At 52.9% G+C, this 24,378-nt stretch overlaps 1 protein-coding gene across 11 annotated transcripts in view; it reads left to right on the top strand.

Annotated features, from left to right (window-relative positions):
* The first annotated feature begins 3,339 nt into the window (after positions 1-3,339).
* The window catches only part of AFAP1L2 (actin filament associated protein 1 like 2), a 99,581-nt gene continuing 78,542 nt past the window's right edge, over positions 3,340-24,378 (top strand). For 9 of the 11 annotated variants that reach the window (XR_007145267.1, XM_047824797.1, XM_047824799.1 and 6 more), the window contains exons 1-2: positions 3,593-3,742; positions 9,631-9,684. Coding sequence is in view for 9 of the 11 variants with exons in the window: in XM_047824797.1 (XP_047680753.1) it covers positions 3,727-3,742; positions 9,631-9,684 (70 nt within the window). In the remaining 2 variants the exon portion in view is untranslated. Of the gene's footprint in view, positions 3,743-9,630; positions 9,685-24,378 lie in introns of all 11 variants that reach the window. The other 2 variants (XM_047824805.1, XM_047824801.1) reach the window with 2 other exon arrangements.

The following is a 24,378-nucleotide window of genomic DNA, read 5'->3' as shown; positions in this document are numbered from 1 at the left end:
GGGTCTGGGCTGGGGTCAGTTGTAGCTCCTAGAGGGTTGAGACTGAGTTGGATCCTGGAGACCAGAAGCTCAATGACTCGGGGTATGAATGTGAGCGGCCCATGTGGGGAAGGTGCAAAGCCACTAATGCTGAGGGGTTGAATGGCACCCAGGTTTCGGAGAGAGGGGGAAACGGTGCCTAAGATTTCTATTGATGGTTTTAAGTAGTGTTTCGGTTTCGTTCTTGGAAATGGCAGTGCATTCCCATTTTAAATTCACTCTGCATATGTCTCTGATTGATTTGTGTTTGTCTAGAGGCTCTGGGATTTGCCAAGTCTCCATCGATAAACTAGAATGGACTTTGGAAGAAGTAATTAAAGGGCTGGAGCCAGTAGGGGGAAAGGGAGGGGGAATGTGCATGATGGAGATACCAAGCTGCCCGCTGCCAACCCCCCCCCCCCCCCCCGGCCCCAGCCTGCAGAGAGCAGGTGCAGTTAAGGGAAGGGGCTGCAGAAATGGCCACCAAAGGACCTGCTGGGGTAGAGTCCTGTCCGGTTAGAGCCCTGACTCAAGGGTGTGACAAAACACAGGGTTTGGAATGGGGAAACCTGATTTTTGAGTCCTGCTTCGGAACGAGAGAGATTACTTGGCTTTGTGACTTGACTTTGTGACTTAGGGCCAGGCCCCTAATTTGTGGCCTCATTCGTAGGATGCAGATAGTTTAATCCCTGTCTTTTGTTCTTAGTGACCTCAGCCAGAGCCAGACTGGACCTCAGCCCCTCTGAGAGGGTCACCCCTGACAAAAGCCCCTGCTGACCGGTTAGAGCTGGAATCCGGCCGAGAGTGACTGGCTAGTTTCAGAAGGAGGAGCTACACAATCAGATTCTCTCTGAGCATCAGAAAGGAAACCGGATACCCCGTGACAGTGTCTGGAGACACTGGAGACTGGAGGGTGGGCACCACGTAGGGCCCTTAGCAAGAGGAGAAAAGGGAGGGAGGAAGGGAGAGAGGGAAAAAGAGAACACAAAAAGGTAAGAGCCCCTCCCGTCCTCCCATCCTGAGACAGATGCATTTCCAGCTTGCAGGTGGCCCGCTGAGCACTATCGTCTGGCCTGTGATGCCCTGCGATGTCCAAATTCTTGCCTCCACCTCCCCTTTTTCTATCTCTTGACTCCCCAAGGGCCCAGCCCACCGGGAAGAGTGGCTGAGAGAACTGAGTAAACTAACGGATGAATCTGAGAGCTCAGACCCCGGGCTCTAACTCCCCTGCGGGCACCAGGGGCCCTTCACTTTCTGCCCCAACACCCCAACCTGCTGCTATTTCTGTGTCCAACTGAGGGACACTCATCTTTTGTCCTGCTCGTTGTCCTCCCACCCCCAGTCCGTTGAGAGTCCTTGGCCCACCTTGCTCAGGCTCTGTGCAGGGCCTGGCGGCACCTGGCGCCTAACAGGGCCTCGGGTGGTGTCTGAGGACTGGCCGAGTGCCTGAGTGCTGACACTGTCCACCCGCCCGGAAACCCTGGTCCATATTGGTGCTTCCTTCTCCCTCACACCCTGTGCTCAGGCCCAGAGCCCTGGCATCACACTTCCTGCATATTTCTGCCCTTGGTCCTCTCCTCCTCAGCCGGGTTTGCAGCGTCCAGGCTTAGCAGCGGGCTGGTGTTAGCAGCGTCCCGGGTTAGCAGCGGGCTGGTGCAACCGCCTCCTGCATGCCACTTTCCACTCAGCCTCCCACGGCCCCTGGGGCACCGTCACTTGTCAGTGCTGCCCAGGCCTTTGGTTTTCAGATTACTCTGTCTTTGGGGCCCTCAAGCAGGTCTGTGCCCACCTCTCCAGTTTCCACTCCTGGCTTCGCCTTTGTGGCTTCAGCGACAGAGAACTGTGGTCCTGAAGTGGCTCACTTCCCTGCCTTTGTCCTCACTGTCCCTTCTGCCTGGAAGGCTGCACTCACTCTGCCTCTCCTGTCACCTCACTAGGCTGTCCCCCTCCTAGGACCTGCAAGGCTTCTCCAGGCTGGTTCAGCTCCCTCCACTAGGGTTCCCAGAATCCCTTGTGCCTTATCAGAGCATCTACCTGGCCCGGTATGGACCCTGTTCACCTGGCTGTGTGCTCCACAAGCTGGTAAAGACGGCCTGGCCCTTCCTATGAGTGCCAGGAAAGCTTGGTGAACAACCATCTGGAAGCAGCAGACCCGGGTTTAAATCCTGCTCTGTTATTTTTTTGTTTGTTCTAACTGTGTGACCTTGGGCAAGTTGTTTAACCTCTGTAAACTTCAGTTTCCTCAACTACATGATATAAATAATAATCCCCACATCACAGAATTATTGGGAAAATTAAAGGCAGTGCCTGTACAGCCCCAAGGGGCATGCCGGGCTTATGGGGAAGGCTCTGTGGATGTTAGCAGCTAATGCAACTAAGAAAAATATTTCTAAGACTGCTGGGGACAAAAGGTCTCCAAAAATCTGTTCTGAGATTTAAGGAATCTTTTCGAAAATAATAAAAATTATTTTTAACATTTATTTATTTATTTTTGAGAGAGAGAGAGAGAGAGAGAGAGAGAGCATGAGCAGGGGAGGGGCAGAGAGAGAAAGGTGGGGGGCAAAGGATCCGAAGCAGGCTCTGCACTGACAACAGTGAAGCAGATGCAGGGCTCGAACCCACTAACCGTGAGATCATGACCTGAGCAAAAGTTGGACACTTAACCAACTGAGCCACCCAGGCGCCCCCACAACAAATAGTTTTTAATGTTCCTTCAGGAAAGTGGGGGGAGACAGGTTGAAACTCCAGGCATCCTGCGTATACTGTGATTGAGATTTTGAAGAGAAAATCGAGAAGTTTAAAGAACATGGCTCTCCTTTGGGTGCAGATGAGGTTGAGAGACTGGAGGGATAGCGGTGTGGCGCCCGGTGGCAGCAGCGCCGGGTGGTTAGAGCCACGGGTGGACGAGCGCCTGTGCAACAGATACCATCCCTCCCGGGCGGTCAGGTGTTCCCGGACTTGTCCAGGCGGCTCTAGGAATTCTAGTCCTCACGAGAGTCTGGAACAACTGCTCCGGGGAAACCTGGGCCCCGGGTAGAAGGCGGCAAGTAGTCATTTTCAGACGTCCTCCTGTGTGCGCAACCGGCAGCGGCTGCCCGGGGAGGTTGCTAGAGGGTTGAAACGATTCTCCAAGAACCGGGGGGGGGGGGGGGGGAGGGGACAGGCGCGGGGACACGGCTCGGGTGTCCCCACCCCCATGCGCCGGTCTCCCCTCGAGGAAGCCGAGGCTTTAGCGCGCCGGCCCCGCGGTTAAGAGCGAGGCGCTCTAGGCACGCCTCTGCCTCCGGGCTTCGACCTCGGTCTCCTCCTCCGGGCAGTGGGTTTGCAGCCCCGCGGTTGGAAGAACAGCTCTCGTAGGCCCGCCCCAGCCCGCCCCTCGGGCTCGCCAGAACCTCTCCCAGGGTTTGGGCACAGCCGAGTCTTGCGCCCTGCCGCCGCCCCCGGGTCCCGGACGAGAAGGAACTGCCGGGCGGCCGCGGGCGGGGAGCAGGGCCCGGGGCGCGCACGGACCTGGGCGCTGCGGGGCCTCGGCGGCGGAGTTCCCCCGCGGGGGCGGCGCGACGGGCGGGGACGGGGTCCGAGCGCCAGGAGGTCCGGCGGCGAGCGTGACCTCACGGGGAGGGGCCAGCGCGGCGGCCCGGGCACGGAGCCGAGCGCCGACAGCGCAGCGCCGGAGCCCAGCGGCCGGGAGCGCACGCCGGGGCCCCGATGGAGCGGTACAAAGGTGAGGGCGCGGGTCCCGGCGCGGCGCGCACGCACTCCACTGTCGCGCCGCGAGGAGGGCTGGGGGGGGGGGGGCGGTGGGGGGGGGCTGCGCCGCTGGCGCCTCGCTTCCCGCCGGGACTCAGGTGGGCAGAGCCGGCTGCGCCCGTCCAGCCCGAACCTGGGCCGGAGACCCGGGCGACGGCGGCGCCGCGGGCCCCGAGAGGGCTCTCGGACCCTCCCCGGCGCGGAGGGCGGGGTCGGCGTGGCGAGGCCTTTCACCTGTTGGAGGAGCGAGGGTGCGCTTGGCGACCCACCTCTCAAGTCCCGGCCGCCCGGGAAAGATGCCGGGGCCAAGGAGGCCCCGAGTGAATTGGCAACGGCGCCGCGCGGCTTGGGGGCAGAGGAGCAAGTCGTTGGGTCGTCTCGCCCGGGCGCCTGTCGGAGTGGAGGGCTGCCCGCGGACCCCAGCGAGGAGCCTGAGCGGGGATGCGCTTGGGCGGTGGGGTGGGCTCGCAGCTCCACTCCCTCCCCGTCCTTCGGCCGCCCAGGTAACCGTCTGTCTCCGAGCGGTTTCCATCCCCAGCCAGGGGTCGGGGGAAGTGCGGGGCTGGGGGTGGGGGGCGCACGGGATGCCCGGCAGGTGGAGCGCGCGGAGGCGTCCGGGCCTGAGAGGGTTTAGCCCAGCGCGCAGCTGGGCATGTTTTGGGTTTGGCCGAGGGCGGGGATCTTGGCCAAACCCTGATGGGCGGGACGGCCCGGGTCGTGCCCGCAGCTCGGCTCGCACCAGTGCTCGGAGCCCCGAGGCTGGAGTCTAGAAGCCAAGGATTAAAGAGCTTTTCTTAAAGAGTTACCCCTTAAGCGGGACGCCGCGGACGCCCCTTACACCCCCCGCCTTTCATTTCAGCCTCTTGCACCTCCCAGCCCTGGACTCGTCCCTGCCAAACCTGCGAGAGGAAATACTGTTTCTATATTTATTTCCCCCTGGGAAAGGGTAATAAAGGAAAATGCTCAGATTCCCAAGGAATCTCATTCCCAGTGGTTTCTCATTTCTGACATGACATAAAGGAACCTTCTGGGACCGGCTTTAGTTCCCTCAGCTAGTCGTGCGTAGCTTTTGATTTTTCCCACTGCTTTTTTCTCAATCTGGGTCACCTGGTTACAGGTGGGGGTAAAAGATTTAAATTCTAGGCTGCACCTCACGCAGAAAGAAAGGGTCTTTGCCAAGGCCATGGGAAGCCGGCTGGGGGGGGGGGGGGACAGGGTTAAATTAATGGGCAACCTTTGGTTTCTGTCTGTGAACCCTCCCTGGAGCCTCTATCACATTTCTAACGGACTGGTGGGGTTTTTTGGTTTTTTGGGTTTTTTTTTTTTTCCTCCCAAATTCTGCTGAGATCACGTCAGTTTTATGCCGAGATGACTGAATGCATCCTTATGCACTCTCAGAACACTTGAAGCCACGGCCCCTCTCTTTGTAAAATGGAAGTTTGCTACTCCCTCTCCCACTCTGCCTCCCCCCTCCCCTCGGCCCTTTGGGAGGGACCCTCACAGAGAATTCAGGGCTTGAGTTGGAAGTGTCGGGCCTCTGAGGTCCCTCTTACTTCAGCACGTGCCGTATCTGAATTGTGAAATGAAGGGTTGCCAGCTGCAGGATGAAGGTCCCTGGAGAAAGCTGCTTCCTCAAATTACCATAGTAACCTAAGTTAGGGCATATTATAACATTTGGGGTCTTCTTTCTAAATGCCCCATTATTATCAGAAGCTTTTTGCCTTAATAGCTTTTGACTTGGCCCTTGACCTAAGAAAGTCTTCTTAGTTACTTCTTTCTCTTGGGAGCTTAAAATCCTGGAGCTCCCACCCTGGAGTATCAGGGGTTTTTGCCAACTGAAGGACACTTAGTTTCCAGTTCAGAGTGTTTATGTTTTTGGTAACACATGTGTCTGCCTTATTTTGCAGTAACTCAGAGAGTGATAAGTGGATGGAAACATTTGAGAATTATCTGGATTGCATAGGCTAATCCAACTCATCTTTTAGTGTTCCACTCTGGAGAAAGTCTTCAGGCCTCACCAGTGAATGCGGATATGTTTACTAACTACACGTTTCAGCTGCAGAATTTAGGGATCCCCCCCCCCAGGGATGTAGAAATCCCCGTTCTTTTAACCTGTGCTTTGAACTCTTATTGAAAAATAACGTGTGTGGGCCAAATCTCAGATTAACCAGGGCAACTCTAAGGGGAATCCATAGTTGTCTCATGTTCATCAGACATTGAGGGCAGTTTTTGTCTTTAAGGTAAGATTGAATCATTGTGGGATGACTAGGTATCTTCTTAACAACAAAGTTAAATGGAAAAGCAAGATTTACGTGGGTTCTTGAAATATCTAAACATTATAAAGAAGAATTCTCGCGACACTTTCAAATTTTGTCACTGAAATGCCTCATTCTGTGTTTCTAACGTCCCAATTTTGAGCTCTCCCAAACAGGCAGAATGCCTCGTTGCTGTGGCCAGATTCTCAAAGTGTTTTCTTTCATTTGTTAAGTCTTACAAAGCAGTTGACTTGGGAGAAATTGTTCTCCACGTTCCCTAGCGTGTGTGTTACCTGTTGTACATCCTCCAACCCTAGCCTGTCATTTTTAGACTCGGGGCTGATTTTCCATTGTTTTGTAGGATGTAAAGGGAGGTCTGGAGCTGAAGAGTCGTTGGAATGTCAGCCTCTCTTACAGAAACATTTCCAAACTTTTCCCCCATCCCATCTGAGCCATTTTGTTTAGATAGCCATGGCTCTCTCCAGCAAAAGCAAAGGGCAGGGATTGTGAGAAGACTCTGCAGGGGTGTCTCCCAGAGATGGAGCTTTTATAAGAGTTCTCATAAAAAATGTTGGTAGAGTTGCTGTTTCTTGTATATGAATCTCTTTGGTGTTGTGTAAGCAGTGCCAGCATCCACAGGGTCCCTTGAAAAGGCTCCCATCCTTGGCTATTTCCATATTTATGACTCTCATAAGGACACCCTTGGATCACTGTGCTGGGGGGGGGGGGGGAGGGCATTGGCTGAACTCACAGCATGTGGTCAAGAATTCTGGTTTCTACTGCTCTTCCAGCTGGTGAGCGTGTCCAGGGCCAAATGTGACTGACCTACTATCTGTGGATTGCACTTGGAACCGTCCCGAGGAAGCTTCCTGAATTTGCATCATACTTGGATCCAAGCTGTCACGCTTGAGCTATTCACTTTAATTTGGATCACAGTCATTGGTTGAAGGTGTAATCGCTCTTTTTCTGTTTTTGTTTGTTTGCTTCTGAGTCAGATCACCTGATTCCCAGGAGAGGGCATGTGGGTTTCCTAAGGTACCGCAAGGTAGAGATGAGCAGCGAGGAGTCAAGCCAGTAAAACCACACAAAAGCTTGGGGCGCCTGGGTGGCTCAGTCGGTTAAGCGTCTGACTTCAGCTCAGGTCATGATCTCACACTCTGTGAGTTCGAGCCCCATGTCAGGCTCTGTGCTGACAGCTCAGCTCCTGGAGCCCGCTTCAGATTCTGTGTCTTCCCCCTCTCTCTGCCCCTCCCCTGCTCATGCTCTGTCTCTCTCTGTCTCAAAAATAAATAAAAACATTAAAGAAAAAATAAAAACACATGAAAGCTTAAACTGGGATCTGTGGTCAGGGAAGGTCTGAGAAAGAAAAATCAGTTAAGAGAGATGGACGGATTGATAATATTCATGTCACTTTCAAAGGAATCATCTGGATGTCTTTTTTTTTCTTTTTTCTTTTCTTTTTTTTTTTTTTTTATGCCTAGGAACTCAGGTTTTTCCCTATTGAAGCTTTGCATAAAGCAGTGGTTCTTAACCTTAGGAACAATCAGGGGACCTTAAAAAAAAAAAAGGGATATGTAGGCCCCACTCAAGATATTCTGATTCAGTTGATCTAGGCGTGCAGCTCAGGTCGTCAGGGGATTCTGACGTGCAGCCAAAATTGAGAATCACTGAAAAAAGATAAGTAGTTATACGTACATTGTATACGTAGCCCTTCTTCACCTGGAAAATTAAAAGCACGTAGGGAATAAGACTGATACACCCTCCATACTCATGTGATGTGCTTTCGCCAAATCTGTGATGCCTCCAGAAATCTAACGTAATTCACCTTAAGCTATTATAGGCTCGAAAGGCGGTGGGAACCCTGCTTCAAAACAGTCTCACAAGTGATACCGCACAGTCCTAAGCTTGGGGTTTGCTCGTGGTTGCACTTGACCCTGAGCCCTTGTGACTTTGAAGCTCTTTGTGCGGGAGCCCTTGATGCTTTGGCAATGAAATGGTCTGAAACAGAAATACTGAGGGGTCACCTGTGGTGCTGACGGGCCAGGCTGGGTGGCGGGAATTCTGCTGTGGGCCCTTCCCCTCTTCTGAAGGGGTGGGAGCTCTGGGAACTGGGCTGGATCCAAGCACAATTAAAGGGCCAGGAGGGGCCAAGAAGCTTCAAAGCTAAGGAAGCTGTGCCAGTTTTCTTGCAAATCCCTTTAATGACGGGAAATGTTTCTCTAAAGGCTTCTGCCATTCAGAGAAGGGAGACTTCCCCCCCCCCACCCCCACCCCTCGAGCTGAGGCAGGGTGGCGTGTCTGCCCAGGCAGAGGCAGGAAGTGGTCATGGTGCCATGTAGAAAGCAGTGGCTTGGGAATGGGGAGACCCATGCATTCTGGTTCCTTGGATGAGTCACTGAGCTCTCCAGGCCTCAGTTTCCCCATCTAGAAAATAGGGTCCAGTGTTTGTCCATCTGCCTTTCCGAGCGCTCTTCAGTCCTAGTTGCTCTGTGGTCACTGAGGAATCTTTGGAGGGAGGATGTGTCTTTAGGAGATGGAAATGAGGGAGGGACTGTGGGTAGCCCGACAAAGGTCAGCGTAGGGTTGTGATTCTTATAAATAAAATCAATTTCCTGGCAAGAGCCGAGAGCAGCAGACAGTGGGAAAGAGAATGCCATTGGCCACGTGAGGAATTTGTTTCTCAAGGACTTTTGTGCGAACGCTTCGCCAGAGATTGTTAGGGAAGGCCGGGGCCACCCTCTCAAACAGAGGATTCTTCACTCCCATTTGACAGAGAGGTCAACTGAGGTCTAAAGAGATTAAGCAACAATTCAAAGTCAAGCAGGATACAACATCCCTGGGAACGGAGTTTCGAAAGGGTGGAACTCCTGTTTTTCGAACAGCAAGAGTTTATCTAGAAGTACTCCGGAGGGGAGACGGGTGGGGGGATGGGCTAAGTGGGTGGTGGGCATGAAGGAGGGCACTTGTTGGGATGAGCACTGGGTGTTATGTGTAAGTGATGAATCACTAAATTCTCCTCCCGAGACCAAGACTACACTATATGTTAACTAACTTAAGTTTAAATAAAGTCTTGGCAGAAAACAAAAAGAAAGAAGTACTCAAAGCCATTTCAGACCCCTTCCTTATCTGTGTCCCTTTAGCCCGGAAGGGACGAGTTGCTCAGTGAAACTCTCCTCAGTCTTCGGGACCTCATCCACATGCCTCCTCTTCCCGGAAGCCTCCCTTGATTCCCTCTGTGTTCCTGAATGACTTGAGGGATAGCCGTATTAGCACCTGGTACATCATAGGCACCCAGCAAATATTTGATGAATTAATGTCATGTTGTCTTATATGCCTGTTTCGTCTATTAGACTGAACACCTTCAAGACAGGGATCTTATCTTTCCCCTCCCAGCGTCCCTCCCCCCAGCCCCTGGTGCACAGCTAGCGCACAGGTGCCTGGGGCATAACTGGGGAGTGGGTGAATGAATGAATTCCAGGCAACAGGAACACGCATTCTTCCATGTTACGAAGCAAGATCTCAAAGCCGCATTCCAGCAGCGGAGACATAAGCCCACCCTGGTGGCCCTTGGCTTTCCCGACTTGAGCCTTATTTCTGTCTGTTCCAGCACAGGGGTGTTGCTGTCTGGTGGTACAGAGAAGGATCCTGCAGGTTTCTGCTTGTGAGTATGAGTCTGCCTGTGCCCGCTGCAGCCGCTCACCTGGCCTCCAGGGCTCCCGAGGGCACAGACCTAGCTTTGCCCATGCTCTGGACCGATGGCCGAGGGGTCTTGTGGAGCTGAGCTCTGGCCTGGGCGCTCTGGGGCTCGGGATTCTAACCCGACCTTTGCCACTAACTCGCTGCGTGACCTTGGGCAAGTCACTTAATCCCTCTCTCTGGGCCTTGTTCCCTCATCTGTACGAGTGAGGATAATGATCACTAACCTGCCTCACAGGCTGCTTGGTGGGATGAATTGTAAGAGCTGCTGGGAAGCGTTTTGAGAAGAGGCAACGTTAAATAAGTCTGGGGGAGCAGCCACCCGAAGACCTCTGTGGCGTGGTTGTGACCCCACCGATTCCTGCCTTCTTGTGCATGTGTTGGGCGTTCCTCACAGCCAGCTCTGCCCGAGCTACTGGGAGCTCTGAGTTGGGGATGCTCAACCGGTGCCCAGGGAGCCTAGCTGCTTCGAGAGGACCATCTGTGTATTTCTCTCGAACCGGCTGGAAAGGCGGTGGGCACGGAATCGCGCCTCCTTAAGCTTCGTGCGTGGAGCCACATCGAGGCTGTGCCTGACTTTCCTCTGATGTCTCAGTTTACGTAGAAGAAACCTTTAGATACTTCAAGCTTTTTATACTAGTTTTCTATGCCGTGGCTCTCTCACCTCCTCCCTGGTTAGTCTCACAACGAACAAAAAAACCCCGCTGCGAGGGAGGAGCAGGGAGAATGTGTAGAAAAGGTAGGAGCCAGCATTACCCTGGGCGCATTGCACTGGCCCGGAGCAGAAGGAGAACGAGCCCAGAGCACCTTCACGTCCCATCTCTCTGTGAGCGTCACACATTCCGGGGAGGCGTGGGGAGGGTGCAGCACTAACAGCCACGAGGCTCTGCTGTCTTCTGAACAGACCCCTGAGTTCTCTTCCCACTTCCTTGAGCCCTCGCGGAGACTTCAAAGACAGCTGCAGGCCTGTGGGAGCAGGAGCCCTGTGCAGGGGCTCAGCCCAGCAGATTGCAAATTGGCCTTCTGCTTGCAATTAAACCCAAGAAGGACAGTCGGTCAGCTGTCACGTCAGAGAGACCAACCTGCTGGCCGAGGCCTCTGAGCGGGGCGTGTGTGCGGCCCTGCCTTCGGCGGTGGCTGTCCCAAGGAGAGGGACCAACTCTCCTGGTTCGCGTGGGACTTGCCTGGTTTTGCCGCTGAAAGCCCCAAGTCCCAGGAAACCCCTCCGTTCTGGGTGGATGGAGCTGGGAGGTCACCCTGTTCCCAGGCCTCTGCTTTATTAAAAGGCCCTGAATCCAGAATTTGGTTCCTCCCTGGCAAAGATAAGCTGCAGCCAATCATTCCATGTCTTTGGCAAGAAAGCGAAAGTCCAAAGCTTAAAAACCCAGCAGTTCGTACCTAAGGTACATACCCGTGTGCTAAGTGAAAGAAGCCAGGCTCAAAAGTCTTGCGCGCTGTATGATCCCATGTACGTGACTTTCTGGAAAAGGCAAAATTGCCGGGAAAGAAAACCCGTCCGTCGTGGCCGCGGGAGGGGGGAGGGGTTGACCGCAAAGGGGTATGTGGGAAATTTTTGGAATGGTAGAGATCTTTACGTTTCAAATCTTTACGGTGGTAGAGAGCCCACAGCTCCAGGCATTTGTGAAAACTCAGACCTGTGCAGTTAGTGGGACAATTTTTTTTTTTTCCCCCGTGTGTAAATGACACCTTCAGGAAGCCGACTTTAAAACAAACCCTAGTGCTTCACGATGCTGTGGTACGAGACAGAGGCTCTGTTGAGTGCCCCCTGGGCCATCACGGGTGGTAAACAGAATCCGAGGTAAGGATGGACTGCTTGACAGCATCCTAAATGCACGAGACTTTTCCATCAGGCGCAGACGGCGCGAGGGTGGGGGATCTCCCTCTGGTTAGCGAAGAGGAAAAGCAGTTTTCCTAAAACCCAGGCAGCAGACGAGCCCAAGAGGGTCATGGAATAGTGAAGCATTAGCTCCAGGCTTCCACCCTGGGAACTCTGTTGCTACACACACATGGATCTAATGTATTGAATTGGGCACCCTTTCTGAAAGTCTTTTTTTTTTTTTTTTCCTTCCCGTCCCTCACCAATAAAGTTATTGAATTGGAATTGGAGTACCCAAGTCTGCACCATAATTACTTCCTGGCTGACTTTTTGATTTTGGAAGTCCTGCTTACCCGTGCTAGCGAGGGATGATTTTGAGGCAGGGAGAACCCACGATTTAGCAAAATAAGGCACCTAGTCCCAGATGATTCCAGACGGGGGAAAGCCTCCTGTAGGAAGAGCAGGTGTCACCAGCCCTTCCTGCCCCAGTCCACGAGATGGGGTGTGGAATACCACAACAATGGAAGACTATTACTCTGGGGGTCCTAATGGAATCTGAAGATTGTGGTGGTTGCCTTTTTTTTTTTTTTAATCAAAAATGTGAATTGGCTTGTTCTTCAGGTGAACTGTGTCTGGATCTAGGACTTGGGTAACTGAACCCGTGTCTTCTCATCTTTCTTAAGTGCAGTGTGTTGAAAGGCTGTAGAACTTCCATCCGCAAGGACCATATGGGCGTAGATCACTTTCAACCATGAATTACACAGGAGAACTTCACACATGCAACTCTTTCTCACAAGTCTATCCAAGCCACTCGGCCTGTGCAAAGGGAGTTCTGTTCCACCTGTTCTTGGGGTATTCAGGAAGATTTTGGGGGGCAGTCCTTAGTTCTAATTGTCTTGACTTTGTTGGGGGACACTGGAGGGGGAGGGGAAGAGGCAGGAAATAAGTTTTGTACATATTTGAAGTGAAACATCCCTGATACAGGGTCAGGCCTGGCTTATGGCCGGTCCGTCTAGGAAGGGGCTAGATTTGGGGCAGCCGAAGGGCTCACTTCTAGTTTGAGTACACGAATGGGAAGGCTGCAGAGGAGAACCTGGGAATGCATGGGTGGGGAAATCCCAGATAACTTCCTTACCTGGACTGCAGACTGTTAACTGCCATCTCCCCAGGGCTCCCCCGGCACGCTAGCATCCTTTTGGGTTGTGGGGACTCTCTTAGCCTCCCTGTTAGACCAGCAAGTGGGAATCCTGCCATTTCCTTCCATCCTCCACCCTCGTTGTTGTTTTTTTTTTTCTCCCCCAGTTTTTACACAACAGGATTTATTCATGTTGACTATATTCAAGTCCCCAGATGGGGGGAGAAAAAGAGATTGTGTTGAATGAGCTTATTGTTTGGAGATTTCACTGACTTATTTAATACCCACAGTCCTGGAACATACTGAGCTGATTTACGAAAATTCAAATATGGTCCTTTTGGAAGGAACTCTGCTGGGGTGCTTGGGATCCTTGATATCGGGGTTGGGACCTATTGGGTGGTAAGTTAGACCTATTGGGTGGTAGTTAGTAAGGGACAACTCTTCATCTCTATGGTGTTGGGTCCACAAGGGGTGAATGTTCTCAGTTACAATCCCAGCCTCCTTATGAGCTTGAGATGGTCACCACCCTACTGCCCTTTGTATTGTCCGGCCTTTTATGGCATCCTCTCTAGTACAAGTAGGAGGGACTAAAGGGTGTTGACGTGCCAGATCTTGGGTTGAAATGGCAAGCACCCGACAACCTCACCCCTGCTGCTCGGATGCCTAATGCGGTGCGGCTGGTCCATGATAGTCATGGTAGGGTGGGATTGTGCGTCTTCTAGCGGGTTTTAGAGGTGGGGTCCCTGTAGTCGGTACCTCTGGGATTGCGGCTGAGGATCATGGCGTATGCGAGGGTCGAGTACAGTTGTCTGCAGTATAGCTGGACTGTGACATCTCCTGGTGTCTGGAGCTCTCGAGGATCTCCCGAGAGAGCCACTGCAGGCCCTTGAGCTAGGTGAGGCGCGTGTGCCACTGGCGACCATGGAAGCCCGTTGAAGTTCAGGTCCGTGTATCCCAGATGCCCTGGAAGTCAGCCTGTGACAGAGTGGGTCGGGTTAATGACAGAACCATCAAGGGCAAGTGTGAGTGTTTGGTGCTCCGAGACCCCTCTTGGGTGCTGCACTCAGGCTTGCTCCTGCACCTGGACATGCAGCCTTCTCTCTCTCTCTCTCTCTCTCTCTTTTCGCCTCCCCCCCCCCCCCCCCGCCCCGCCATCTTCTTTCATACCCGCATTCTCTCCTCTTGACTTTCTGCCACTTTCTTTCTTTTTTTCCTGACGATTCCATTCAGGTCTCCTGAGTCTTGAGTTTAGAAAAGGGATTCCCCCTGAGAACCTGAGGCCAGAAAGACCCAGAACGAACGAGCCTCCCCTTGACCCCAGGTCTCTAGTAGTGTCGGGCTTTCATTTCAAGTAGCCGTGGCTAGAATCCTGGGCTTCCCCAGGGGGAGCTGATGACCTCAGAGTCAGGGTAGGGAAAGTGGGGCTTGCTCTCTGCCAAAGAGCATCTCATTCCTTCCTGGACGAGGAAGCCAAAGTGAAAATCTGTTCAGCATAGCCCCTGGTGTTTCATCAGGCCCTAGGAAGTGTCATTCCATATGGCCTAATGCAAAGAAGGCCACCTTCTCCAAGCCATTTGCTAACCCTGGGATCTTGCCAGCCATCCCACCTGGCCGAGTGCACGTTAGCGTCATGGTGACTAGGATTCCCGGGAAAGAACATTCTTATCCTCCCTCTGTGGGTCCTTAAATAGCCCTGTGTTCGGCTAACCTCCAAGGGGTGGGGGCTCCTCCCACTGCCACTCCAAGCTCCCTGGAAATGAGGATCAGAGGAGGCCCTGGTGTCTGCACAGGGCGGGGGCATGAGAACATCGCGGCAGTTTGGATAAAGGGTCCAAACATGAAGGCTCAGCATTGACTACAATCATTTTTTCCCATTGACCTCCTGGCTTCTCCATGGGCAGGCGTCCATTCCCCGCCCAGCTGATGTTGGTTTGGTGTGTGTAATTGTAAACAGTTCAGGCTGGGAGCACATCCCCAAGGGTTATGGGATCCAGGTGTCGCTCCCGGCTGGCCACACACTGGTTCCCTTGAGAGTGGGGAAAGGCCGTCTTGTTCTCAGAGAATTTAATCTACGGTGGTTGAGATCAGATACCTCTGAAGCACAACTCCCTCCCGTGCCCTCACCCTCCACGTCTCCACTCGGGCTGAAAGAGTCTTTGGGACTCTGGTTGATTGGTGGATCTCTTGGTGTGCAGGTTTTTTTCTCCTCTGACCCCAATGTAAGGGCCCCGGTGCATTCAAGTTTGCAGAGAGGTACCCAGATGTTGACTGTGACAGCACCCCAGCAGCCCACGCTCTGTGGGGATCAGGCGCGAGTCTGTGCACAGGTCACTCTCTGCCTCAGTTCTCCAGTGTGGCTGGACTCCTGACACGGGCATAGCAGCTGGCAGGCAGGGGCCTCTTGTCCTAAGCAGCGGACCTCTAGAGTGTGTAGATGCCTTTAGGCACTTGATTATCTTTCCGTAACAACAGGGTTGGGAGTTGTCTCAGAGCAAAAGTGGTCTCACGGGTGGTGTTGGAGGACCCCTTTGGTGGGTTGGAGGAAGACAGGAGACCCTGATCTTGGGGTCTGGCTTCCTCCGCCCCTTACATCCTTATGGCCCGAGATATATGTAGCTGGTAGGGCCATGGTGAAGGGGGAGGAAGCTAATAAGTGCCTTCCCTTCACACACACCAGACGTGAGAGGGACGTGCGTGTGTGTATCAGCAGAGAGGGGATGTCAAGTGACAGTCAGCCCCATTTTCTTGTCATTTCCTAAAGCTATTAAAGCCCTCCAAGGGTAAGATTGCTGGTTTCCAATAGGATGTATTTTTCTGCCCTGGGGAGGCTGAGGCAGCCAGGAGAGAGAAAGCAAGAGTGCCAAGAGACTGTTAGGGTGGAGTGATTTCTAGACTCCAAGCTTATCTGTCAAGGCTCATTCAGCCCTGACACCTTGACCTTGCTCCCCCCCGCCCCCATGCCTTTAACCCCTTCCCTCACTGTACCTCACACAGCAACCCTTCTCTGCCTTCGTACTCGGCTGCCATGTGTCTGTGCGTATCGATTTCTCCCCCGGCTGGAAAAAATAAGGGCAGTTACATAGCTTGGAACAAAATATTCCCCACAAATGGCTTTTTTTTCCCCCTTAAAAAATTTACCATCACTGAGTGTGAAAATGGTTTAGATTCAAGAGGAAACAGCTGGCTGGCAGAGGTCCTGGCGGGGTCTTGGGTAAGATTCCGCTGTGTCACTAATGACTTTACGCGGTACATTTCCGGCACAAGGACACTTGGCAGTTGGGGAATCTCGTGGCTGAGAACTTTCGTCAAGGCAAGAACAGCAGCGGGAACAGCTTCCAACTGAGGCCAGGGAGGGAAGGCCTCAGTCCATCCGGGACGGTCCGGACCTGTCCTGTGGATGTCTCTTGTCCGCCTTGGTAGTTTAACTTGGGTGCTCACGAACCCTTTTCTTTCTAGAATATTCCGCCTTTCAGTTTCTCTGAGATTTCAGTACATTGCTGCTGTAGCGAAGGTGGACCCAGATTTCTTAAGGCCCCTGAACTCTGCTCTTTTGAGTGCAGATGGTGTCTAAGGCACTCTATCACCGGCTGCGGGGAGAGAGAGAGGTGCTGTCCCCTGTACTGCCCTGGAGAGAATCCGAGCTCCTTCTTTTCATGGCTCTTCCTGTTTGTCTAGCCTCTGTGGCCATTCTCACTTTGTCGTGTGCCCCCCCCCCCCGCCACCCCTCACCCCTTCCTGAATGCCTTGTGGTTTTCCAAATTGGACTCGTGCTTTTGCTGTTCTGTTGGCCTGGATGTCCTCCCCTCAGCGCTGCCTGCCAAGCTTATCTGTCAAGGCTCGCTCAGCCTTTACCCCCTGAAGACTTTAACTGCTCACTGTACCTGTACCCCTGCCATCGTCCTTGTGTCCATGCTATAGTTGACGGGAAGTCTATATTCCCAGGAGGCTGTACACTCTATAAGGGTCAAAGCCATTGTTCCTCTTTGTGTCCACAGCACCTCACCCCATGGGTGGTATATATACTGTGAGTGTTCAAGAAACTGGAATTGTGCAATTGAGAAATGGCTGCTGTCCTCAAGTTTTTGGAGAGTTTTTTTCCCCCCTCTTTTTTTTTTTTTTTGTTTTAAGATTTTTGTTTGATGTTTATTCTTGAAGGAGAGAGGGGGGGCGGGCGGAGAGAGAGAGGGAGACACAGAATCCGAAGCAGGATCCAGGCTCCGAGCTGTCAGCACAGAGCCCGATGCGGGGCTCGAACTCACAAACTGTGAGATCATGACCTGAGCTGAAGTCGGATGCTTAACCAGCTGAGCCCCCCCGGGCGCCCCTGTGAGAGTTTTGATTACATCGAGGTTAAGGGCTTCTGTTCCTTAGTGGACATCCTGGACAAAGTTAATGCAGCTGGCAAAGAGGAGAGAGAGACGGACAGTGTCTAAAACCTGCCAGGGGCTGACATTTAGAACATACAACGAACTCCTGCAGGTCAACCGGAAAAAGGCAGACACTGCAATGGAAATAAAGACAAGTAAAGGCTACGAATGGCAGGTTGCGGGTGAAGGAGCCTCCACAAAGCAAACGCGCATCTGAAGGAGTGCTTGGGCTCCTTTAGTCGTCAGGGACAATTCGCATGACCACCCGGGAAACTGGCAGGAGTGTGAGGCTGCAGGCTACCTAGGGTTCTCAGAACACGCAGGAATTTCCGAGCGGGTCCACACAGGGAGGGTCTGAAGGTGATCTTTGCAGCCTTATTTGTGCCGGTGGAGAATGGGAAGCAGTCTCAGTGTCTCTGGGGAGAATGAACAGGAGAATGATGAGGGCAGGAACCCTAGAGAAATTACCCAGCGGTAGAAGCAGTGGATTAGATGTCGATCCGGCACCGTAGATGTATCTTTAAGACCTAGCGCTAAGTGAAAGGTAAGAAGCAGAATAGGTCATCTGACAGTCGCATTGACAGCCAGTAAACATTCGCACAGCCGTACGCATTAAGCAGGAACACATACAAGCAGAAAGATACATACGAGAAAGTTCATCTTGGGGAGTGAAGAATGGGATATCGGCATGAAAGGGAATTTGTAACAGTTTGCTTCTTGCATGTTATTGATACCAGAAGCCTACAAATCTGAGTTGGAGCAGAACGTGGCATTGCCAGGGCAACACCGGAATGTCAGTCGGTGTCCTCTGGAAAGAGGGGACAGGAACTTCTCTCCGCCATACCCACCCCATGTGGAGGAGTCAATGGGGAAGTCATTTTCCTTATTGATTGTTGGGTTGTTCAAGATCCTTTGCCCCCGAGGTTGTTATAACAGCCACCCTTACGTTTGACTCCAAAGCTTACCTTTGATCAGAACTGTCGTGGTAATTAGCAACTTGCCATTGTCATGAGGGGCGGGGATGCTTGTAACCCACCCCCACGTAAGCGTGGGGCAGTAGAGCTGGTTTCTGATAGTTGAGTAGTAGAGCTTCTGGCCAGAGGTTTATCAGATTGAGTAGAATGCTTTGGAATTGGGTTTTTCCATCTAGGACCTGATTGGTTGGAAATGAAGTTACTAGATCTGTGCAGCAGTTCAGTTTTGCTCCTCTCCACCCAGGAGATGGGAATATTCACTCCAAATAGGTGCATCCGAAGACGATAAAGTGCCTGTCCCACCCTGGGTCCGTTTGATCTGGGTAGAGTTGGCCTCTAACATTGTTTGTTCCATCTCTATTTCTGCTTGAAATAATGGTTGTGGTTGTTGTTTGTTTGTTTGTCTTTTTGAGATTCAAGGGTTTATGCGGTAAAGAGCCGTTTGGACCAGGAATAGCACACCACCTGTTTTCGCTTTGCCCAGTGGTATGTTCTGTGAAGCTGCTGGGCCACGAGGCAGGACCCAGAGCTGCCCGGGGTCTTGTCAGCGTGGGCAGAAGGGCGACCTCTTTCCCTCGTGGCTCAGCGGGTGGGCAGCAAATCCGACTGTGTGTAAAGCCAAGAACTAAAGGTTTTCAGAAAATGGAAAAAACCCTGAGGTTGGCTCAGCTGGTCTTGACTATTTTCTCACTGTTGTTTCTCATGCTTAGACTCAGTTACTGACCTCTCTTTCTTTATCCCACCTGTCCGTGTACTGACTGGTCAGTTTCTGCCCCACATCTCCAGACCTGCCTTCTCAATTCCTGGGTCCACTGGAATGTTGACGCCTGGGTGATGGAACAATAAAGATCTTCATTTCTGTGAAGTTCAAGCGTCACCCCCAGGGTCCTTTCCAGTTCAAAGGATTTGTGATTTTGCAGTGAACTTGCTCACATCCTTCAATAGCCCCTCAGCATGGGAGAATTTCCAAATACTCACACAATAAGCCCTTTCTTCAGCTTCGCTATGTGTTAGGTATTGCCTAGGTGTTGAGATCAAGCTGGGTGCACTATTCCTGCGACTGCTGTCCTAATGGATCTCCCATTCCAGAGGAGGGAAGCAGACCACAAGTAAGCAATGATAGTTCTAAAAAAAAAAAAAAAAAAAAAAAAGGATAATTTCAGGTAGTTGTAAGTAACATGAAAAACACACACAGGATGTTGTGAGAGTAATTCAGAGGTGGGTGTGGTCCCCGTATTAGCCAGGTGCTCATGAAGAGTCTGAGGAGATGATATTGGAGTTGAGACCCTAATGAAGAGAAGGAGCCTGTTGGGTGGAGAACCGGGGTTGGGAGCTCCAGGCCAAGGCACCAGCAAGTGCAAAGGTGAAGCCAGAGATGGGAGGGGTGGGGAGAGATGGGGTGGGAGACCTGGGTTGTGCCTGGGAGTTTGGGTCTCATTCCCTGAGCACTTCACATGCAGGGACATCTTGCTTCCCAGGGACCCAGCCAAGTGACCACAGCCTCTTCCAGATGAATGGTTTACCACCACGTGGACTACTTTGGGTTCCAGTCTCTTGTCCATAGGAAAAAACCAAACACATCCTAAAAGAATATTCTCCCTTGCACTTCTCTGAAGAGGTTGAAGGTACAGGCCTACTGGAGTTTTCCACACTTTACAGGGTTCTGAGGGTGGGATTGGGCATGGGGCAAGCCCGCAGACCCATAGCTCATGGAGGGGAAGGGGTAGGATAATAGCCTGAGGATCCCAAATGATGGTCCCACCTCTTTCCCACCGGGCAAAGGCAGGGAAGGACTTTTGAACCACCCGGTGTCTCTGAATTGCTTCTTCCTTCAAGAGGGACTGAGTATTTTGCTCCCGCACTGTTCGGGCTATAAGGAATATAATGGTGAAAGTTGTAGGGTTTACGAAGAACCGGTTCATATCAGGCTTGGATACCTGTGACCTTGGGCAATCGCTGCTTCCGGGTATCTGTTTCTTCATCTGAAAGGGGCTCATTACCCTCTTCCTGGGAGGTTGGTAAGGGTCGAGGGAAATCTCGTTTCTCAGTAGCAGCACACACAGCCTCAGGGCTAGTGATTGGTGGTAGGTAGTCGTGAGACAAGACATTGAGTTTGCCCGCGGTCTGCCATGTTGATTTCTGAGGCCTTAAACCTTCACTTTCGTTCATACCGCCACGAAGGCTGTGTGGGGAGGGGAAGCCAATTCGTGAAGGGCTGTTTCCTGTTTCCGAACCCGTTAGTGTGAGAACACCGTGCCTCATGAGTCCTCGGTCACCTCAGCCGTCCGCATCTAGAATAGTCCCTGCTCTACGCACGTCCCCCGCTTGTTGGGAGAATCAGTGAAAAGCTAGGCAAACAAGTGGACATGGGTAAAAGGTGATTGTTTCCGTGTTGGGTTGGGAATCGCATCGCAGATGAAGGGAAGGCCACAGTGCTCCCCTCGTCGTTGCTGTTCTTAATTTTCAATGCAGAGGTACTCATGGCCGGAAGGCAGGCTCTGTCGGCCATGGGAGCCCAGAGTTGGGTGGAATCGTGTCTGAACGTAGCTGATGAGGTGAGCAATTAGATGCAGGGTCGCAGTCAACTGAAGTCCCAGGAAGAGATTCGGTCGGGCTGGTGAAGTTCATTTCACCCCTGCCGGCGGTGGACCCTTCCCCTCCAGAGTGCCACCCCAACATGCAGAGGATGGTGAGCCCTCTGTGTCCCAGGACTAGTGCCTACATGGCCTGTAGAACATCTATTCAGAGACACTCGCTGCTAGGTGTATTTAGCTGAATCATCCCAGGCTGCTACGCCCCAATACAGTGGGGTCCCCGTGGGCCCAAGGAAGTCCTGGCCTCTGGGCAGCTGCTGCCTGGCAAGGGCTGGGCTGCTTGGGCCATACTTGTCTTCCCTCTCCTGGCTTCCTGCACTACCTCTGTTTGGGGAAGAGACCCACCCCCCGCCTCGCCCCCCACAACTCACATACCCTGACTCTCTTCATCTTCCCTGCCCTGAGCTGCTGTCTGCCTGATATTACGTGCATCATCATGAATCAAGAGTGATTATTAACAACAGTAATGCTGCTACCTTTTACTTTTTATTTCATCATATGTGCCATTCTTTTACCTTTGCAAATATCCCGGAGAGTTGTGTTTCCAGAAGCGTTGTGACAGCCCTTCTCCTCCTGGGGTGACTGAGGGCCTGAGCCTATGAATGTAACTGTCACACAGCCACCGAGTAGGAAGTTGTTTCTCCCAGAAGGTGGGCTTTCAGACTCTGAGCCAAGGGTAAGCTTTGCTGCCCGTGTTTAATAGTGACTGTGTTCTGGGCCCAGCTGCAGCATCCCTCCCTGGGCATTTTATTCTCACCATCCGACTCAATCCCTAGAGACTCCGGGGTCCCTGAAGACTTCTTAATCCCTAAAGAACTTGTGGGTACCAGCTCTCACCCTCCACCAGGCACCTGTAGCCTCCCTGGGGTGGCTGAATACCTGGAGGGGTTCTGACTGGAAAACCCTCTTAGAATCTTGCAGTGACATTCTTGGCATTGCTTCCCCGGGGGAGAAGTCCCCTGGAATGCAGGGACTCGTTCCCCTGAGCTAGGCTGAGCTAAGAATGTTAATAAAAGGCTTCCCGGAGCTTTTCCATCAGACACTTTCATCTTATTCCAGGCCTGCAGAACCAGCACTGGGTGTGGGGGCGGGGAGGCAGGAATCCAGCAGTAAATATTATTCTCCTCATTCTGTGGATGGAGGAAATGGAAGCCAGACTTCGAGGCCAGAGGCAGCCCAAGCACAAGTTCACCGCCAATGCGGTGGGATGCAAACCCAGCTCCGCCGGACTCTAGAGCCCATTCTGCTGCCCGGTCTAGCCCGATGGCAGTAGCCATGATCGCCATCCTCAGATGGCTTCAGATCGGACCCACAGCCATGCCTAATCTAATGTTAAGTGCAGTGTGAGTCTGCGGGCTGCAGTCCGGCTGTCTTGGCGTACCCCTTTGGAACGGCGAGGAAGGTTCCCCGGCCTTGCTCACGGCTGATGCTCGGCTGTCTCGGAGCCCCAGCCTGATGAAACAGACTTCCCTGAAAGGGAGCTTTTCTGGGTGCCTGGGCTGCAGGTGTTCTGCCTCCCTAGCGTGTTCCCTGCTGGGCCGGCCAGGCCTTTGCTCACGCTGTTCCTTATGACGGGGAACGGGCGCTCTTTCCCTCTGCCCTTCCGGTCACAGCCACCTCATCCCGGAAGCCCGCGTTCGTTGATCACATCTGGCCCCAGCCGTTCGTCCTCCATGCGGGACGCAAGGGTCTCTGTTTCCCCTATTTCTGTCTCGTCCCCACGGCTGGTTTCACAGCTCCCAAAGTGCACGGCGGGGTGGCGTCTGCCACGCGGGTGGCCCTTCACTTCGTTCCTGGCGATCCCCAGGAGTTTCTGCCCGGTTTCGCAGCTGCCTCCTTTCCACCGAGCCTTGAGCGTCCAGAAGTCTCCGCGGGGAGTGTGGACCCAGGGCTGCTGGGGGGCACGTGGAGGCTCGAGAGAGGCGAGGCCCAGTCCCCAGCCACACGGGCGTGGCTTGCATGACCAGCGCTCCTCTCCGCGGGCCCGGAGACCGGCGCTTCCCCAGCAAACGGGGGGCCTTGTTTGCCGTGTGCCCCCCGTGCCACCGTGCGCGCCGCACCGCGCGAGCAGTGGCACGAGTGTGGGCTCTCGGGTGGGAGGGGGAAGGTGAGCGTCTTCCCCATTTCTCACAGCCTGGAAGAAAAGATAAGTGACGGGGTCCTCCCTTGGGAAATACATCTCACCGCGGGCAACATTCGGCCACACGCCGTTCGTGCCCGACAGCTGTCTCTCATTTGCTGGCAAATGTTCCCAGTGATGAATGTCCTCCGTCCACAGTCACGGCCGTCCCTAAATGGAGGCTTTGGACAAGTGCAAAGGGAACAATGGCCCTTCTCAGAGAGCTCTCAGCAGACGCTCCCAGTGAAGTTGGTTCATCACTTGGAGCTGAGTCAAGATCATAGACAAGATGTCATTGATTCAGCAAGGAAGGCCCTAAATGGCCGTGGAGTTAGAGAGGCTGAAGGCAGCAAGAAGCAGCGGTAAGGATGGGATTCACGGCTGCCCGGACAGGCCTTGAGTAAGCAGAGTGAATGAGTCCACCTTTCAGATACCATCTTCTAGAAGTTGACTTACGGCATGACGGCCCTTCTTCTTGATACATTTGCAAAACCCTCTGCCGTCATTATAGGAGCACGGTTGCCACACCTGTGTTGTTGAATGGCTCAGGGAGATGAGGGACCGATGGAGAAAAAGAGAAGGTGAGCGGGGGTGGTCGGGAGAGCCGGTGAGGACTTCTGGCCCCAGGGCTAGGCTACAACTGGGAGAGGTGTCTCTGTGCCGTTGGCCTCAGGCTGAGCAGCCGCAAGCCCCTCTTTCCACCAAGTCCCGCGCGCGTCCGTTCTCCCTCTCTGTGTCCCTGCTGACTTTCTAAGGACAAAGATAAAAGGTCAACATTCCAAGCTGGCCTGGGTCAACTGGGCAAAGTGTTTTTCTCTCTCCTTTTGGCTATTTTTGGTTTCTCCCAGGGGAGTTCCTTTAAATCCTTTAAAATAGCGTAAACAACAGCTACGCGTTGCGATTTCACCCTGTAAGGAGTTCAATGTAGTAATTTTATATGTATTTTTTATGGCAAAAGCCATACATGCTTATTATAAAATACGCATCTGTGGCAGAAATTTATAACCTGGAATGTGAAAATCCCTAGCATTCCATCTTTGGTGATAATATCTGTCAAAGATCTATTCATCCAAATATTTTTCTTCCTCTGCAGTGATTCTGCCCTTTTCCTCCCTCTCTCCTGTCCTTCCCTCCCTTCCTTCCATTCCTTCCGTTCCTTCTTCCTCTCCCCTCCCCTCCCCTCCTGTTCCTTTCCCTCTCCTCCTTTCCAGCCCCAATGGCATCAAGTTTTAGGGGGACGAAAAGCCCCAGTTGATCAAGTAGCCTTCAGAAAGAGCCCATTTGCAAGCCGCCGTGTGTGTCTGCCATTCCCCCCCCTTTCCCCAGACGCAATACAGTCACTGATAACCTTCTTATTTAAGCTCAGGATGTTTCTTGGAGCTCATTCCTGATAGACCTGCTGCCTTCTCCATGATGCTGCTTAGCATTTCCTGTGTGTGGAGCTGGCGCGACTTGGATAATCGCCGAACATTCCGTTTTTCCCAGGCCTTTGCTGTAACAGACCATGCCACCACGAATTTCCTTACACGGAGCTCATTTCAGACACACGAAGGAGGTCTGCGGCATAAAATCTCTGCACGTAGAATCTCTGGGTTGAAGGGGCACGTGCATTTACAGTCTGATTAGATAGTGC

The sequence above is a fragment of the Prionailurus viverrinus genome, chromosome D2 (genome assembly GCF_022837055.1).
Source record: "Prionailurus viverrinus isolate Anna chromosome D2, UM_Priviv_1.0, whole genome shotgun sequence".
NCBI classification, from domain to species: Eukaryota; Metazoa; Chordata; class Mammalia; order Carnivora; family Felidae; genus Prionailurus; species Prionailurus viverrinus.
Note: the sequence above shows the minus strand (reverse complement) of the source record. Positions and strands in the feature narration are given on the sequence as shown.